This window comes from Nicotiana tabacum, chromosome 13 (assembly GCF_000715075.1).
Source record: "Nicotiana tabacum cultivar K326 chromosome 13, ASM71507v2, whole genome shotgun sequence".
In the NCBI taxonomy this organism is placed as follows: domain Eukaryota; kingdom Viridiplantae; phylum Streptophyta; class Magnoliopsida; order Solanales; family Solanaceae; genus Nicotiana; species Nicotiana tabacum.
In genome coordinates, this window is record NC_134092.1 from 30,998,620 (window position 1) to 31,018,103 (window position 19,484).

The following is a 19,484-nucleotide window of genomic DNA, read 5'->3' on the forward strand; positions in this document are numbered from 1 at the left end:
AATAGCTAAGACATTTTCAGGTTAAATATTTTGCCTTCCAGCATCAAAATTTTCATGTGTATTACAAAAATATGACAGCAAATTCATGCCACTTAACTACAAAAAGCTACGACTAGGAAACCCCACTTCCGCTACACATTTGCTCTCCTCAAACAGTAAGAAGCTCCGTCAATTTATCTAAAAGGGAAAAAACCCAACAAAATGAAGAATTTGCTAGCTAATCTCCATGTCAATTGGGAAAAATTTACACAGCACTTAATCTAATGCTAATGAAGCTCCCAAGTACACGCTCCTAGAGGTACAGAGAATTTGCAAACATTATTCCTCGTCGGAGGCTTTCACTGGCTGCACCAAACTTGTTCTCCAAAGCCACATCTCCCACAGCATGTGCAGCAGCTTTCAACTGTAAATCCACGAGAAAAATTTCAACTGTTTGATTCCAAATATATATGGGGGGAACTCATATCTAGAAGTATTATATAATGTTGACATGCTCATGTCAAAAGTGTTGATGAAAAAAGATAAACTTATTTAGAGAAAGTACTCCTTGATGCACCAAACTAGCTGGTCGAATCCACGATTTTTAAGGTCTGGTACATTTTTCCACATAAACACAATACAAAAGTATCCTTGAATTACCTGGTTCAAAAATTCATCAAGCCGTCGTACCAGCCGAATGATGCTACCTTCAAAGATATCGGTCATTTGTATAACCTCCGCGAAAGACGCTCCCTAAGAGAAAGCATAAATACAAATAAGAGAAAAAATTAAAGCCTCCGAGTTTTTCTGACTTTTAATGGGGGCAAGGAAAGACCATGGGTCAACTCAATGTGGAAAGAAAAATCCTTTTAACCTTCATTTCAGTAAACTGTATTTCAGGTTATTTAGGGAAGTATTCATTTTTATTCAAAGAATCTTGCAAAACTAAAACGATTCCTTGAAGACTGAGCTAGAAATGGCCCCAGACGGATTTCTCAGTCATCAAAAAAAAAAAAGACTGAGCTAGAAATGAACTGAAAAATACTCTTCCATGAAAAAAATGAAAAACTAGTTTGATAACAATCGAGTTTCCTCCAACTGGTATTAGTCATAAAAAAGGTAGGCAAAAGTAATCAGCAGTTCCAACTAGAAAATTATGGTTCCAGAATAAAAAATAATTGCCCTATAGCAGATTAATATTCCTGAATATGTCTCTTGTAGGTAAATGTAATGACCCGGCCGGTCGTTTTGAGTACTTTAGCCCCCATTTTCCCTATTTGATGCTTTAAATATGTGTATTTGTCGTTACGTGACTTGCCGGGGTTGTTGTTTTGGTTTCGGGGAGGTTTTGGAGTGAATTGGGACACTTAGTCCCAGGGTTGGAAGCTTAAGTTTATAAGAGTTGACCAGAGTTTGACTTTTGTGTACACGACTCCGGAATGTTATTTTGATGATTCCAATAGCTTTGTATGGTGATTTTAGACTTAGGCGTATGTCTGGATGTGGATTTGGAGGTCCGTAGGTTGGTTTAGTGCTTTTTGGCGAAAGTTGGAAAGTTGAAGGTTTGGAAGGTTGATATGTTTGACCGGGAGTTGACTTTGTTGATATCGGATCCAGATTTTGGTTCCGGGAGTTGGAATAGGTCTGTTGTGTTATTTGGGACTTGCATGCAAAATTTGAGATCATTCCGGGTTGGTTTGATGTGATTCGACATGAGTTTTGGAAGTTGGAAGTTCTTTAGTTCCTTAGGCTTGAAAGTGGTGTGATTCGTGATTTTGAAGTTGTCTTATGTGATTTAAGGCTTCGAGTAGATTCGTGTTATGTTTTGGGATTGGTTAAAATGATTGGACGGGGTCCCCACCCAGATTGGTTTCGGCTTGTTTGGATTTGTGTTGCATGGCTAAAGTGTTGTTGATCTGGTGCATTCGCACCTGAGGACCGGTCACAAAAGCGAGCTAGGCTGGAGTTGGGGAAGATCGCAGGTCGGAGGCCCTGGCGCTGGTGCGGGGCCGCATCTGCGAATGCGTGACCGCAGATGCGCAAGCGCAGAAGTCCTGAGGATTGGGCTGGATCGCAAATGCGGTATCATCTCCGCAAAAGCGGAGCAGCAAATGCGGTCAAGTGACCGCAGATGCGGAATCACTTGCAGACTTTATATTTTCGAAGTGTTTGGTCATTTTTCACTATTTGGAATTGTGGAGCTCGGTTGGAGGTAATTTTTGGGAGGCTTTTCACCACAATTGAAGAGATAAGTGAAGTTTATTAAATTTTGATGATAGATATTGATTACCAATGGATTATTACATCTAGTTTATGTGAATTTAAGGTGAAACTTGGGGATTTTAGACTATGTTATTGGAGAGTGAGATTTGATGATTTGAGGGTGAAATTTGTAGTTGGAAATGGATGAAACACATATATTTGGACTCGTATCGGAATGAGTGTTCGAAATTTATAAGTTTCGTCGGGTTCTGGGATGCGAGCTCGGGGTTGACTTTGCATAATTGGATAAAGACTTTAGATTTATTGTTTGGGATTGTTTCCTATGGCTTCTATTGTTAATATTAAGTTGTTTTGACTAGATTTGAGTCGCTCAAAGACCGATTCGCGTGGGAAGGGCTTTTTGGAGTATTGATTTCCGTGTTTGAGGTAAGTAACATATCTAAACTTGGATTTGAGGGTAATTAACCCTGACAACTAATGTTATATGAGATGTGTTGGGGTGACGCACATGCTAGGTGACGAGCGTGTGTGCGTGCACTGGAGTATTCATGATCCGAGTGGACTTTAGACTATTACCAGACTTTGTTTTGATATCATGCCTTGTTATATCCGTGTTTTCTCTATTCTTATGATTATTGGAGCTAGGATTCATGTTAGAAATCATGTTAGGTTGTGTGCTTATTGGGCTGAGACATAATAGGGCTATTTATGTTGTTTGCCTTAATTGTATTTTTATATTCAGTCATGATTCCTCATTTTTTGATTTTGCACCGGGTGTCCGAGTCTCTTTGAACCCCGACTAATCCCGGGGGTGCACAGGCCCTCGACAAGGAGTTTCCCGCAAGTGCACCACGGTTAATTCAGGTTTTACCCAGTCCGATGGCCCTCAGAAATTGTTTGCACCCAGTGGGTTTCGAACTTGAGACCTTGAAAGGGAGCAAACCCCAAGGCTCAAGTCAATTGCCACCAGGCCAACCCCTGAGGGTTTCAGTCATGATTACTCATTTGCATATCATATCTCAGTCTCTGTATATTACTTGTTTATTACATCACATGTTGTTGTTTTCCATATGTGATACTGTTTGAGCTGAGTTCTATGAGATTGTGAGCCCTTGAGACTTGAGAGGTTGTTGATTGATGTGGGCCATAGAGCCGTGTTATGAGTTATATTTGGATCGGGTTGCACGCCGCAAAAGACCATATTGGCTTTTGATTAGCGCTTGGGCCAGGATCCGCCCCTCCGAAGTCTGATATTTACGGTGAGCGCAGGCACAGTGATATATACACGTGCTTTGGTGAGGGGCATTTATGTCAGGCACCCGTACAGTGCTGAGTGTAGTTGCAGTGATATATACACATGCTTTGGTGAAGGGCATTTATGCCAGGCACCCGTACAGTGCTGAGTGTAGTTGAGTGTGATAGTGGGAAGAATTAGGTAAAAAAGACTTTTTGAAGTATTGTGTAACAATTTAGGACACATTTTTTTGTTAACAAAACATATGCAATTAAAGAGGTTCGGGGGTCAGATTAAAAATAACAAAAGTTGTGGGTAAATATTAAAATTTTCAAAAAAATTAAAAACCCATACTCATTCAAATTATTTCGAATTTTTATTTCCCTCTTCTTTCTCCTCTTTACTTCTTCTCCTTCTTTCTCTTCCTCGTTCTCTCATTCTTCCCTACTTTCTTCTTTCTCTTCAACTTTCATTGTTGCTGCTGTTGGTTCGTTCATGTCATCTTCTTCTTCTTCATTTTCTTCCTTGTCTTTTTCTTCTTTCCCTCTTCATCTCATTTTCATCTTCTTCTTTTTTTATCTTTTATTTTCTTCTAGTTGTTTAAAATATACGAGAGAAAGAGCAAAATATGAAATTTTACAAAGTGAGTATTCTGCAAAATACTATCGAGATATTTTGAGACATTCCCATAAATGAGTATTATGCAAAACATCCCCGGGATGTTTCAAATATCCCCCCAAACATCTCCCGGGATGTTTCAAACATCTCTCGGAATGTTCGAAACATCTCGGGGATGTTCGAAACATCCCTCAAGATATTTCTTCCGCTTCTTTCTTTTTGATGTTTGATCTTTTTTCCACAGATATTTCAAACATCTCCACAGATGTTCGAAACATTTGTGCAGATGTTTTGAAACATCTCAGTAGATGTTTGAAACATTTCTCTAGATATTTGAAACATGTTCCTAAATGTTTGAGGATTAGGAGTGTCGGGGGATAGAGAGGAGCGTTGCGAGATGGAGGAGCAAGGGGAGGATAGAGAGGAACGTTGCGAGAGGAACAAGGGGAGGAGGAGGAGGTGGATGAGGAGAATGAGGGGAGGAGGAATAGGGGTGGAGGAGGTGGGGGACTTATTTGTAAATAAGAAAACTTTGGGGGTTTTAAAAATTATGTCATTTAACACTAATCACAAAAGTGTCCCTTCTACCCCATTCTTAACACTTTTGTCTTAAAAATTGATATAGTTTTGAAGTGTCTTAAAAATCAAAATCCCCCGTGATAGTGAGGGGCCTTGTGCCAAGCACCGTGAGTGTGGTTATTCTTGATGGTTTCACTGAGATGCTATTGAATCTGACATGTATATTTGACATGTAGGCATAGAGATGTACTTTCCTCATGCTAGCTGGTAAATGAAATGTTTTATCTGTGTTGGACTTTAACTATTATACTTGGAAAGCATGTCTAAATTTTTGTAATGTGAACGAGTTGAACATGATATCATTGAGTTATTTACTTATATTGTTTCCTTTATATCCTGAATTGTTGCTGATTATTGATATTGGTCACTGTTTTCAACCCAAGGTTAGTTTTGTTACTTATTGAGTACGTGGGGTCGGTTGCACTCATACTACACTCTGCACTTCATGTGTAGATCCAGATACTTCCGGACGCGGTGATTGCTAGAGTTGTGTTGGTGCCAGCTTTTTGGGAGACAACGAGGTAGCTCTTTGTTGTCCGCAGACCTTGAAGTTCTCTTTCATTTACTTCCGTTATCACTGTTCTATTGTTCAGACAGTTGTATTGAGGATTTGACCTTGTATTTTTTTATATCCAGTATTGCTCATGTACTCATTAACACCAGATTATTGGGATGGTTGTAGTGGTATTACTGTTGTTTCGTAGTTATTTCATGATATTTCCGTTGTTGAGTTTATTAAATACTGTTTTATTGAATTCATTGTTATTGTGAAGCTGTTGGCTTGCCTAGCAAGTAGTGTTAGGCGCCATCGCGGCTCAGGTGGGAGTTTGGTCGTGACAGTAAATCACGATCCTGGAGCTTAACCAAAAAGATGAACATGAGAACAGAGTTTGGTCAACACTGAAGGCAGAGGACTTCCAATAGATTTGCAAGTACTCCTTCCATCCTAATTTATGTGATAGTGTTGACCAGATATGAAGAAAGAAGGAAAGACTATTAAAACTTGAGGTCTAAAGTCTAAACATGCTATAGATAATTTTGTGGTGGAAGTTTAAACTAAATTGTTTCTAAACATAGAAATGTGTTATTCTAGCACAAACTACAAAGGAAAGGGTGTCATATAGAACGGGACAGAGGGAGTAATAAAGAGCTTGGAAGTTAATGGTTGAAAGGACAGACTTTGGTTTTTGGTTAGTTTCTCTGATTAGCTCATGTATAATCTGATGGAAGCCCTTCCCCCTCACACCCCCCCCCCCCCAAAAAAGAAGGTATGATTTTTAACAAAATCACTTTTCACCCATCAGTTACAGAAAACAAAAAATACAGGAGCTTGGAAGGCAATGGTTGCAGGAAGATGATGCCCATTACATGGTAGTTTCTCTGGCTTGAAGCATGGAAACCTAGTTTCAATATAAGCACCTTTAGAGTTGACTTGCAGGAAAAAAAATTAGAAAAACAAGAATACAAATATATGATAGTAAAGTAGGGACATAAAGATGAACTTCTAGTATTGATCTCTATTTCAAGCATGGAATTGAGCAACACATGACAATTGAAGCTTTAGTCACCTTTGACCAACAATAGATGACATCCATCAAGAATGGTCGTACTGATGCTTCAACATATTCTTCAACGTTTATCTCCAACTTGCATTCACGTTGAATCTGCAAACACAGAGAGTTTTTAGTTGTGCTTCCGACACACAAAGATTGAAGACCAAAACCCTTGCTAGACTGACCTCTGCTATTCTTCTTGCATTATCTTGTAGTTGTTGCAATGGTCCAGTAAGCTCAGCTCTTAAATTTATTTGTTCATTTGATTTGTCCCCTGGGATAAAGCAACTTGCCAGAGCTGCAGTTTGATGATGATCAAGATTATTGAACATACCTAGCAAAACCAAGATTATTCAGAATATCATATATCAGTGATTTGTAGCTACGTTTAGCACCACTGCAGGAGTACTATGTATCCAATGCGTGGAAGTGTCAAACAGAAGATAAGCAGCTTATAAAGGGCCAGATGGCCAAGGAAAGCTAAAGCACCCAGAGTGATTACTGAATCCAGCTCGCAAAAGCATTCAAGGAGAACCTATAGACATACAAGAGACTACTGGACAATTAAAAAGAAAAAAAGGATTAGTTCTTTTTAGTTTTACTTCCAGTGCAGCCATCGTGGTTGTATATAGATCTTTAGATCGCAAAAAGACTAACCCAGGCAGCCCATACCTCGGTTTAATTTGAACTCATTCGCTTTTTTAGTTTAAGAGTGAAAACTGCATCGTCTTTATGCTTTTCCAAACCATACACATTGATCCCACCCTAAATCAAGTCCAAAGTAGTTAAATTGCATGCTCATATGGGAGTAGTCACATTACCATTACACATCAGTTCAGTCACAAGAAGTTCATCCCCAGTGTCTATCAAGCAGGCTGCTCGGCCCTTCAACTGCACAACACCATCAGCATCTATGTGACCCAGCTTCTTTAGGACTTGGGAACGGTTTCTAAGTTCATCCCGAAATTTTTGAAGCTGAAAAATCATCAATTTCGTATTAAATAAATAAATTGACTGTTAGGATCGGGAACCCAGATAGTGCGGAATTTAGCCAAACAACGGTATAATGACTATAACAAAGACAATGGAAGTTGATAATAACGGCAATTAAAGAATATAAAGAAGACACAAATTTAACGTGGTTCGGTCAAGTCAAGGTGACTTACGTCCACAAGCGGCGAGGAGCAATTTCATTATACCAACAAGAGTACAAAATTAGAGTAAATACTATAATTAATCCCAAATACCCCAAAAGAATAGCCTCACAAGATCACTCCAAAGAAAAGATTCACACAAGTGTTTCTCAACACTCACTCTCTTACAAAATACTCTATAATGAAATAAAGGAGGAGAAAGAAAGACAAGAGTGAAAAGCTCTTGAATTTGTGTGTGTACAAATGAGGAGAAACTCCTCTATTTATAGCAAGAAATCCTTGGCCTAATAATGGATATTATGTCATGGCAAATGTCATGATCCACAAATTTGTTATAATGGATATTATGTCATGGCAAATGTCATGAACCACAAATTTATTATAATGGATATTATGTCATGGCAAATGTCATGAACCACAAATTTGTTATAATGGATATTATGTCATGGCAAATGTCATGAAAATTTAGCCATATTACAAATCTCCACCTTGGCCTAATTTCGGCGTATATATAGTAAATTTGCTCCACCTTATCCGCAAAAACCCCAATGGGCAAAATCATTCTTCATAAATGCCAATCAAGTTCAGGCAAAGCTTGAACTTGGATACTGGAAGAGGTTTTGTGAACATGCCAGCAGAATTGTCTCTAGTGTTGATCTTCTGAACAAAGACTTTTCTTTCAGCAATGGTTTCTCGGATGAAATGATACTTTATATCAATGTGCTTCGTCCTCTCATGATACATTTGATCTTTAGTCAAGTGAATGGCACTTTGACTATCACAGAAAATGGTAATACCACCTTGGTGTAAACTGAGTTCCGCAAATAGACCCTTCAACCATAAAGCTTCTTTGATCGCCTCGGTCACTGCCATATATTCTGCTTCGGTAGTAGATAAAGCTACTACATGTTGTAATGTAGCTTTCCAACTAATAGCGCAACCCCCGATGCAAAATACATAGCCTGTCAGTGATCTTCTTTTGTCAAGATCACCTGCATAATTTGAGTCTACAAAACCAACCAAAGTGTTAGTATTTCTCCCAAACTCCAAACATGTATTTGAAGTACCTCGCAAGTATCTGAGAATCCATTTCACAGCATGCCAATGTGTTTTACCAGGGCAAGCGATATACCGGCTTACCACGCTCACTGCTTGTGAAATGTCTGGACGTGTACAAACCATTGCATACATAATACTGCCGACTGCACTGGAATAAGGAACTTGTGCCATGTACCTCTCTTCTTCCACTGACTGCGGGGACTGAGCAGCTGATAACTTAAAATGAGCAGCAATAGGGGTACTAACTGGTTTAGCATCTTTTATGCCAAACCTCTCCAAGACTTTCTCCAAGTACTTCTTCTGGGTCAGAAATAGCCTGTTGGCTTTTCGATCTCTTTTGATTTCCATGCCAAGGATTTTCTTAGCTGCTCCCAAATCTTTCATCTCGAATTCACTTTTCAGCTGACTTTTCAAATTGTGAATTTCTGTTAAATCCTTAGCAGCAATGAGCATGTCATCAACATATAATAATAGGTACACAAATGAACCATCATTTAACTTCCGGAAGTAAACACAACTATCATACATGCTCCTCGAATAACCATGACCCAACATAAAGGAATCAAACCTTTTATACCATTGTCTTGGAGACTGCTTTAATCCGTACAAGGATTTCTTCAACAAGCAAACATGATCTTCTTTTCCTTCAATTTCAAATCCTTCGGGTTGATGCATGTATATTTGTTCCTCAAGTTCGCCATATAAGAAAGCTGTCTTAACATCAAGTTGTTCTAATTCCAAATCATACATGGCAACGAAGGCAAGCAAGACACGAATAGAGCTATGTTTAACAACATGTGAGAAAATATCATTAAAATCAACTCCTTGTACCTGACTATAGCCCTTTGCAACTAATCGTGCCTTATACCTCGCATCTTCAACCCCTGGAATGCCATCCTTTTTCTTGAAGACCCATTTGCAACCAACAATTCTTTTTCCTGATGGCGGCTTCACAAGAGACCAAGTACCATTCTTGTGGAGAGACTCAATTTCTTCATTCATTGCAATCAGCCACTTGGTTGAGTCAGCACCAGAAACTGCTTCTGAATATTTTGATGGTTCTCCAATTTCTTCAGTTTCCTGTGCAACTGAAAAAGCAAATGCAACAAAATCTTCAAACCTTAATGGTTGTTTACCTTCTCTTCTTGGTCTATGTTTGGCTATAGAATACTCCTCTTCTTCTGGTTCAACTTCAAGAGTCTCAACTTCAGGAATTTCAGCTTCTGTCTCAACTTCAGGAGTTTCAACTTTATTTTGCTCCAAAGTTGATTAGCTTGGCTCAGAAGGAATGCCAATCTCAATCTCCACCTGGTTCTGTGTACACTTTTCTTTATCTGTATCACAAGAACTAGAAGACTCTTTTCTAGAATGTAACATAGAGGATTCATCAAAGGTTACATCTCTGCTAATTATAAATTTTGGTGCCATGGGATCAGGATACCACAGTCGGTATTCTTTCACCCCAGATGCATACCCAAGGAAAATGCACTTTTTAGCCCTTGGCTCTAATTTTTCATCATTTACATGCATGTGTGCAGGGCAACGAAATATCTTTAAATCAGAATAATTAGCAGGAGTACCTGACCACACTTCCTCTGGAGTCTTAAAGTTCAAAGGTGCAGAAGGAGCTCGGTTGACAATATAACAAGCTGTAGAGATAGCTTCTGCCCAAAAGGCGTTTGTCAACCCAGCATTTGAAATCATGCAACGAGCCCTTTCCAAAAGAGTTCTATTCATCCTTTCTACCACACCATTTTGCTGAGGTGTCATTCTCACAGTACGATGTCGAGCAATTCCTTCATTCTTGCAAAATTCGTTGAATTCATCATTACAAAATTCCAAGCCATTATCTGTTCTAAGCCGCTTAACCTGTTTTCCTGTTTGCTTCTCAATCAAAACTTTCCATTGTTTGAAATTTAAGAAAACATCACTTTTATTTTTCAGGAAATAAACCCAAACTTTCCTTGAATAATCATCAATGAAAGTTAACATATACCTGGCACCACCTTTTGATGGGGTACGTGAAGGACCCCAAAGATCTGAATAAATGTAATTCAAAGTACATTTTGTTCTATGAATCGTTGGAGATTTGAAGCTGACTCTTTTCTGCTTCCCGAACACACAATGTTCACAGAACTCCATATTTCCGGTACTTTGGCCACATAAGAGACCTCTTTTACTGAGGATGGAAAAGACCTTTTTCACTCATATGCCCCAATCGCATATGCCACAATTTGGTGATGTCAGAATCTGATTTACCTGATATTGAAACTGCAGCAGCACCTGTAACAGTAGATCCCAAAAGAGTATACAACGTACCAGATCTGCGTGCTTTCATGATCACAAGAGCACCATGAGAAATTTTCAGAACTCCACCTTCACCTGTGTACTTGCACCCAAGAGATTCTAGAGTGCCCAAAGAGATGAGATTTTTCTTCAAGTCATGAACATGTCTAACATTGGTGAGAGTTTTCACCACACCATCGTGCATTTTGATTCGGACTGTACCTTTTCCAATAACTTTGCAGGCAACATTGTTACCCATCAAGACAACTCCACCTCCAATAGATTCATATGTGGTAAATAAATCCTGACTGGGACACATATGATAAGAACCCGAATCTAAAATCCACTCATTGTTAGATTTGAAACTATTATTAGTTGCTAAAAAAATAGTTCCCTCAGTCTCATCAGCAGCTACACTTGCTTCGGCAGTGTCACTATTTTTGTGCTCATTTTTCTTTTCTGTATGCTTTTCTTTGTTTTTCAATTTAAAGCATTCAGAAATAATATGGCCTTTCTTATGACAATATTTGCACATGACATTTCTGTATCTGGATTTTGACCTTGATTTAGGTTTCTCACTACTTGAATCTTTCTTATTGGATCTACCTCTTATGAATAAGCCTTCCCATTGGTTCCCACTAGTTTCCCCAGTAATATCTCTATCTATTTGTTCTTTTGATTTCAAAATAGATTTGATATCTTTATAAGAGATATTATCCTTTCCATAAAGCATAGTATCTCTTATATGTTTAAACAACTGGGGTAAGGAAACAAGCAATAACACAGCTTGATCCTCATCTTTGATTTCAGCATCTATGTTACTTAAATCCATAAGAAGAGAATCAAAAGTATCAAGATTAGTATGTATAGAGGTACCTTCAGCCATACGAAAAGTGTAGAGTTTTTGCTTTAGGTAAAGCCTGTTTTCTACTGTTCTTTTCATATATAAGGTTTTAAGCTTTTCCCATATGCCTTTGGCTGAGCTTTCTGCTGCAACTTCACGCAAAACCTCATTTGAAAGATTTAAAATAATACCTGCTTTTGCCTTTTTGTCTATGACGGCAAACTCCGCGTCCGTCATTTTATCCGGCATCTTCTCCTTTCCTTGCAACGCCAAGTCTAAGCCATCCTGAATTAGGATAGCTTCCATCTTTAATTGCCACATTCCGAAGTTTGCACTTCGATCAAATTTCTCAACATAAGACTTTGTTAGAGTCATATTGGCTACTGAAACAAACCCGGTTAGACCTGGCTCTGATACCAATTTGTTAGGATCGGGAACCCGGATAGTGCGTAATTTAGCCAAACAATGGTATAATGACTATAACAAAGACAATGGAAGTTGATAATACGGCAATTAAAGAATATAAATAAGACACAAATTTAACGTGGTTCGGTCAAGGTGACATACGTCCACAAGCGGAGAGGAGCAATTTCACTATACCAACAAGAGTACAAAAGAGAGTACAAAATTAGAGTAAATACTCTAATTAATCCCAAATACCCCAAGAAAATAACCTCACAAGATCACTCCAAAGAAAGGGTTCACACAAGTGTTTCTCAACACTCACTCTCTTACAAAATACTCTATAATGAAATAAAGGAGGAGAAAGAAAGACGAGTGAAAAGCTCTTGAATTGGTGTGTTTACAAATGAGAAACTCCTCTATTTATAGCAAGAAATCCTTGGCCTAATAATGGATATTATGTCATGGCAAATGTCATGATCCACAAATTTGTTATAATGGATATTATATCATGGCAAATGTCATAACCACAAATTTGTTATAATGGATATTATGTCATGGCAAATGTCATGAAAATTTGGCCATATTACATTGACAAAATCCAGTGAAGTGCTAAAAGATAACAGCAAACTCCAAGGATCACTGTAAGTGAGGTTTGATATATAAATACCATCTTGAAACTAAAAAGAGTATCATAATAGTATAAAAGAAAACTTGAGAAGAGTGAGAGCAAAAATGTGCGACAAGATATAAAATGTTCAGAAGATAACATCCTAAACCTTTTAGATGAAAAGAGAAAGCCAATCTTGAATAGAAAAGTTAGATCAGAAAGTGACCTAACAAATTAATATAAGAAAAAAGAAACAAACAAAAGTAAAGAAAAAAAAAACCGAATAGAGTGGGATAGATATAGAAGACTCTTGAAGCAAACACTAACTAGTTTGGGATGGAGTAGTTGATTGAATGATTCATGACACAACAGAAATTTACCTGTGAATCACGCATTTTTGACTTGAGTTGTTGAATTTCATGGTTCACTTCTGCCTTTCTCTGGAAACTCTTAAGTTGATGTTCATCTTGTGACTGCTCCATGTGTGCAACATCATGTGTAGAAGTAGCGGCAATAATTAAACCATCATCAAAAGCATAAAAGCAAATGTTTCAATTTTTCATGCATCCTCAAGACTAAACAGATTATTCAAAATAAACTTCTTCATGTACCTTGTGCAGTGGGTGAGCAAACAATTTTTTCTCTAGTTCTTCAATCTGGTTCACTATATCAACGAATTCGGGATCTTCAAAACCCATGTCCTACGATGGTAGAAATCAGGAAAAGTAGCAACAAATTTATCTTGATCAGTAGTTGAAGTTGAAGAAGTATACTACTCCATTTTTGTAATGTTCATTTCACAACCAGCAAACCTTCGTTATACTTGACCCAAACAGAAGAAAATATTATAGCTGGATATGACACTAAACTCATGTGAGATTACAAGAATAATAAATTCAGAATCCTGACCAGCATAAGATGAATGCCGAAGAAAGTACGAATGGTTATTCTCAACAAGCTATAGAAATTAGAAGGACACTAGAATGGTACACCAACAGCAACCCAGTGTAATCCCATAAGTGGAGGTCAACACTAGAATGGTACTAGGCAACAAATGGAGCTATAATACAGAATGGATGACGATAACATGATAATAATAGTACAATCAGCTGACTAAAGATACATCACCATTCCTGCTCTTTCTTCCTCTATTTTTTCCGTTTTTTAACTTTAGAGAAATGTGTATCAGCTATTAAAAAAAAGTCCCTAAGAAGGTAGCCTAGACTACAATCATATAGGGTACACATCAACCACGACATGCATATAGCTCCCTTTGTTTGTTAAGGAACAAGTAAAATACTGCTGGACTACACATGGCTCCAGTTTCCTATAAGTGACTGTTTTTTTTATTTTTGACCAATAGCCCTGGCTGATAACATGACCGACAATATCCCATGACAGAATTTTCACGCAACCGGATAAATATATCAGAACAACGAACCAAAAAGAACACCATCCATTAAGATTCCAATCTTCTCTCAACATTAGGTGTTAAGTTTTGGCTTTTACTAACATATGCTTCGTAATAAAAATGGCCTAGTTCCATATAAAAAATGGCAAATTTCCAATCCAATGTGGAACCGGCAGTAATATAATTCCTACCTTTACAGGGTTAAGCTTTGGGAGGCCATGAGGAAATCGTTTCTGAAGCTCCTGTACAGCAAGCAGGATGCTTTGCCTTGCTTCCAGTGGCCGAAGATCCGCAGGAACAGATATTCTAAGCTTACTGAGGGAAGAAATCAGGGGTAATTGAACGGGAACCTAAAATTTGGAAACATACTCAGGAATAAAGTTATATTCTAATTAAGTTGTAATAAACGAATGATTATTACAAAATTATGTACTCACCACATGCATTTCTCCCTTCTCCCCTGGACGAGGAGGACATGGTTTGGGTTGAGAACCATTGTCACCAGAAGCAAGAGAGCAATGAAGTAGGGTATCAACAATATAGCCAGTGCCACGTGAAGCAGAGAGTGCAGCAGGCAAAGAACCTGACGGTGCTGGAGGCTTCTTCACCACATTGACTACAACACCCCAACCCCAATCTTTTCCACCTTCCCATACCTTCACCTGCAATCACCAATGCGATCTACACACTAAGATGAGCCGTGTAGTGGGGAAAGTCAAAAAGTTATTAAGTGAATGAATTTCCAGATAATACAAATAGACGACAACAACAACAACAAAAAACTCAGTGTAATCCCACAAGTGGGGTCTGGGGAGGGTAGTGTGTACGCAGACCTTACCCCATCCTTATGAAGATAGAGAGGTTGTGTCCGGTAGACCCTCGGCTCAAGGAACAGTGAACGAAATCAACAAACAATAGCAACAACAAGGTAATAGGATAATGGAAGCAAATAACATAACAGGTACTAATAACGAACCAGGAATAAGCAAATACAACAATAGGACTAGTTTTACCGACAAGCCTAGCCGCCTAGGATAGACTCGCGACTATCTGTCAACCCTCAACCCTAATACTCGTTTCCACGCCTTCCTATCGAGGGTCATGTCCTCGGTAAGCTGAAGCAGTGACATGTCCTGCCTAATCACCTCACCCCAATACTTCTTAGGCCTACCCCTACCCTTCCTCAGACCCGCCATGGTCAACTTCTCACACCTTTTAACCGAGGCAGCTATGTCTCGCCTCCTCACATGCCTGAACCATCTCAGCCTCGATTCTCACAAATGGGGTCACTCCCATCATGTCCCTAATAACTTTGTTCCTAATCTTGTCTTTCCTGGCATGTCCACACATCTATCTCAACATCCTCATTTCAACTACTTTCATCTTCAGGACATGGAACTTCTTGACGGGCCAACACTCAGCCCCATACAACATAGTCAGCCTAACCACCACTCTGTAGAATTTACCTTTTAAGTCTTGGTGACACATTTTTATCACACAAAAACCCAAATGCAAGCCTCCATTTCATCAACCCCGCGCCAATACGGTGAGTAACATCATATTCGCGCGGAAATACTAAAAAAAAAAACTGCAAAAGCAATCTATAGCACAAACAAGCACCCATCGCATGGGATCCATGATGAGTGCAATGGCTAAGTGGGAGACTCAACAATCACATGGCATCTTGAGAAAATAGAATCCTCCATCTATTTTGATAGGTAAGGAGCAATAGCAACTGACCCAATCAGAAAAAATCACAATAGTAAAGTTAGAAAGAAAGCAAAAAATTACTGACCCAAAAAAAAAGGAGGGCAAGAAACTAAAAGAAATATCTAAAGTTTAAGTTGCAGAAGGTAATAGAAGAGGATTACAACTCATCTCAAATTGAATAAGAGTACCCTCACAACGAGGTTTAGGTATTAACAGTAATTAGTTAAAAGTTATATCGTTGTGAGCTTTCAAAGATGTGACAGATAGATTTATGTGCACTCACAAATAGAGGTGAGGCACAGAGCAATGTCAAAAGAAAATTTCTGGGTACATGGCAACAAAATCATATAAGAGGTCAAAAACAGAGTAATGTAACATATGTACAGACTAATCAGAGCTCAATACACTCACAAAAATGCAGCAGAGAATAGAGATGCTTCTCTCGCCACTTACCAGCCTACCAGGAAGAAGAAAATGGAGAACCCTTTCAGGCCGTGTTATTTCAGCCATAAGTTTTTTTTCACGTTGTGCTATCTCAAGTTTTAGTTTATGATATTCTGCAACCTCAGCCTACATGTAAAGCGAAGCAAGTTCAGGATATATGGCATAAGAATATATATGTAAAATACCAAGATAACGACTTTATGACCTCCCCAGATGCATCAAGCATCTCAGCTTCTTCTTCCAGCTTAGAGACCTTCTTTCCAATGTCAGGTAACGCCTAACAAAAAGACAACCTCACTGTCAGTCATTACATATAACGTAGTCAAAGAGAAAATGGACTTAGACAAAGAGACAACCTTTTCATACTGAAACTGGTGAAATGAGTTTTTGATAACATGCTCAGCAGTAAATTGGCCTTGGGCATGACTCATTAAATTCAAAAGTGTGTAATAACTCAGCCTAAATGTGCTGACTAATGGAGCTGGTTTACCCAATACCATGTCCTTGAGGCTATTCATCTCCATCTGAAATCATCAAACACTACATAAGCCATCGATCTAAACAGCTAAGAAGAATACATAAGATACCTTAGACATACTTAACTACATAGTTTGCATATGCTTAAGTGGCAAACAAGAAACATACATTTCAAGAAGGCAATAACAGTTATAAACAAGATACTCTTCAAGTGAGAATATTACTACCAACTTACCTGCTCTTCAATCATGATAATACAAATACCACGGTCATCTTTGCCACGACGTCCTGCTCTTCCACTCATCTACATGAAAGAGAGGAGAATATGAAGAATCAAGAACCGGAATGAAAATGATTTTAAGGCATGTTATATGGGCTCTTATGTCATGACGTCATGTTATATGGGCAATTCTGACTCACCTGTATATACTCACCAGATCCAATGTAACGATGACTATCACCATCCCATTTCTTTACATTGGTAAAGACAACAGTTTTTGCAGGCATGTTTAGCCCCATTGCAAACTATCAGAACATTAGAAGGAAAAACAACAAAGAAGAAAAAATCATTAGGGGTGTTAACTGCACAAGATAAAAAGAGCCACAAAATATTAAAAGAAAAGTCATTACTGTCTCTGTTGCAAAAAGAGCCTTTATGAGTCCTTCTTGGAAGAGAAGTTCCACGAGTTCCTTGATAACAGGAAGCAGGCCAGAATGGTGAACAGCAATTCCACGCTGAAGTAGGGGCAACATCAATGCAATAGCTGGTAAGTTTCTATCTTCCTCGCTCAAGCAAGCCATTGCATTACGGAAAACCTCATTCACTACTTCCTTCTCCTCTTCGGTATTAAAATCAAGCTTGAGCATAGACATTGCATGTTGTTCACATTCTCTTCTACTAAAACTGAACACAATGACTGGCTGAAACTTCTTTTCCATGGTCATCTAACAGAGAAAGAATCAATTGCTTCAGTGATACGAGGCATCAACATTGTTATAGTAAATGATTAAAGCAACTATAAAGGGAAATGCATTACGACACAGTGCAATAAGCGCAAAAGAGCAACAAGGTCCATGAGGCTTGAAGGGAAAAGCGAGAAGTGGAGCACACTAAAGAAAATTTAAAAATATCATATGTATGAATTTAGTACTATGATAATCAAATTGCAACTAAAATAACTAATTTTAACATCTAATATACAATAATACTGATATTATTAATCTAACTCCTTGAAATTAACATAAAAAGAATTTGGACCATTTTGCATGTCATCATTAGAAGCACAAATTTCTCTGAAGAGCATAGCTTCACTCATGAAACAAGCTTAATTTTGTAATAACACCGTTATGGTGGGGAAATCTACAAATCATCAAAAAAAATTGATAGAACAAAGAAAGAAATAAAAGCAAAAAACAAGAGAATATCATAAGATCTAAAGACCAGACTACACACACCTTGACAATTTTGCAGATATCCGATACACCAGAAGAAGAGCCACCTCTAGCAATTCTACCTCTAACCTTAGCAGCATTTGCAGTACTCTTATTTTCCCCCGATTTCTGTTTTGCAAGACTATCCTGCATCTTAACAAAATTTTCCTCCCTAAACTGCTCATTCTCATCAACCACAAGATACAATCCAGAACCACCCACAGGGAACATATAATGCTGCAAAGGGGTAGGCCGAAAATCAGTATACACCACATGACAAGGCTGCTTATGAATATTACAAATCCATTCAGCAAACTGAGTAGCATTCGACATGGTAGCCGAAAGGAACACCATCTTAATAGCCGGTGGCAAGAATATAATACTCTCTTCCCAAACTACCCCTCTTTCGCGATCTTTCATATAATGTATCTCATCAAATATAACCCAAGCTACTTCCTTTATTACCTCAGAACCTCTATAAAGCATACCCCTTAAAATCTCCGTTGTCATCACCAAACAACTTGCATTTGGCGAAAGCGTGACGTCACCCGTCATTAAACCAACATCAGAAAACTCGTGGCTTAACTCCCTGTACTTCTGATTGCTCAAAGCTTTTAAAGGTGAAGTGTAAATAACCCTTTGCTTATCCCTAAATGCCATTGCGATTGCGTACTCGGCGACAGCTGTTTTCCCAGCGGAGGTATGTGCGGATACGAGGACTGATTCTTTACGTTCCAAGCACGCGACGGATACTTCCTGAAATGGGTCGAGCTTAAACGGGTAGGTTTTTGCCATTTCTCCATTATACGAAGGATTTGAGAGGGTTCCATGGATTGTTTCGTCGTTGGCTGAAGTGTAATTAGTTGGAACTGCTACCTCGTGGACGCAGGTTCGAGCTAAAGTGACTCTCTTTGAGGATGATGAATTTAGCTTCTGGACTGAGTTCACGTCGGAGTTCTCCTCCGGTTGCTTTCTTTTCCCTGCAGTCGGAGAAGAAGATTCCATCTCAGCTTGTTTTAGGGTTTAGGCTTAAACCCCTCTCTGAAGTATAAAATCAATTCTGGCAGCCCGCCCTCCCTGAAAGAAAACAGCTGATGTTTCTTTGGGAGAAAACGACAGTAATGGTCCTTAGGTTTGAGATAAAGTTTAAAATATACTCCTATTTGATTCTCTAATAAGTTTTTAAAGTATGTACATTTGGTCTTGATCAAGTATAGCATTTAGATTTAACGGGAACTGTGGAAAAAAGAAATTAACCGAAACACTAATAAATTCCGTCGAATCTGAAAAATAGCAACATCAAGAATTTCACCAAGCATCAAAAATAATTTTAAAATATCAAAAATTATACCTCGAAAAAATTGCACCAAACTACAAAAATAAATCAAATTTATCAAAAACTGAAAAAGTTACACCTTGAAATGTGAATTCATATTAAATCTCTTTCTTTCTCACAATTTTCGTTAAATA

General features: G+C 38.3%; 1 protein-coding gene across 3 annotated transcripts; it reads right to left on the reverse strand.

The window, feature by feature from the left end:
- Nucleotides 1-13: 13 nt before the first annotated feature.
- On the reverse strand, nucleotides 14-19,157 carry LOC107799000 (DExH-box ATP-dependent RNA helicase DExH10-like). 3 transcript variants are annotated; one of them, XR_012697981.1, is made up of 17 exons: nucleotides 18,039-19,157; nucleotides 17,214-17,528; nucleotides 17,004-17,108; nucleotides 16,819-16,887; nucleotides 16,463-16,630; nucleotides 16,312-16,383; nucleotides 16,116-16,232; nucleotides 14,390-14,614; nucleotides 14,144-14,302; nucleotides 13,153-13,242; nucleotides 12,922-13,014; nucleotides 11,721-11,814; nucleotides 7,008-7,161; nucleotides 6,372-6,520; nucleotides 6,202-6,297; nucleotides 640-732; nucleotides 14-403 (listed from the first exon to the last, which is right to left on the reverse strand). XR_012697981.1 is itself a non-coding variant. In XM_075227885.1 (16 exons), exons 1-16 carry the CDS (start codon nucleotides 19,017-19,019, stop codon nucleotides 293-295), a joined length of 2,997 nt encoding a protein of 998 aa, XP_075083986.1. In that variant the 5' UTR covers nucleotides 19,020-19,157; the 3' UTR covers nucleotides 14-292. The 3 variants fall into 3 exon arrangements, 1 of the variants encoding a protein (XP_075083986.1); XR_012697982.1 differs by having other exon boundaries at nucleotides 11,721-11,939; XM_075227885.1 differs by lacking the exon at nucleotides 11,721-11,814.
- Between the last annotated feature and the right edge of the window lie 327 nt (nucleotides 19,158-19,484).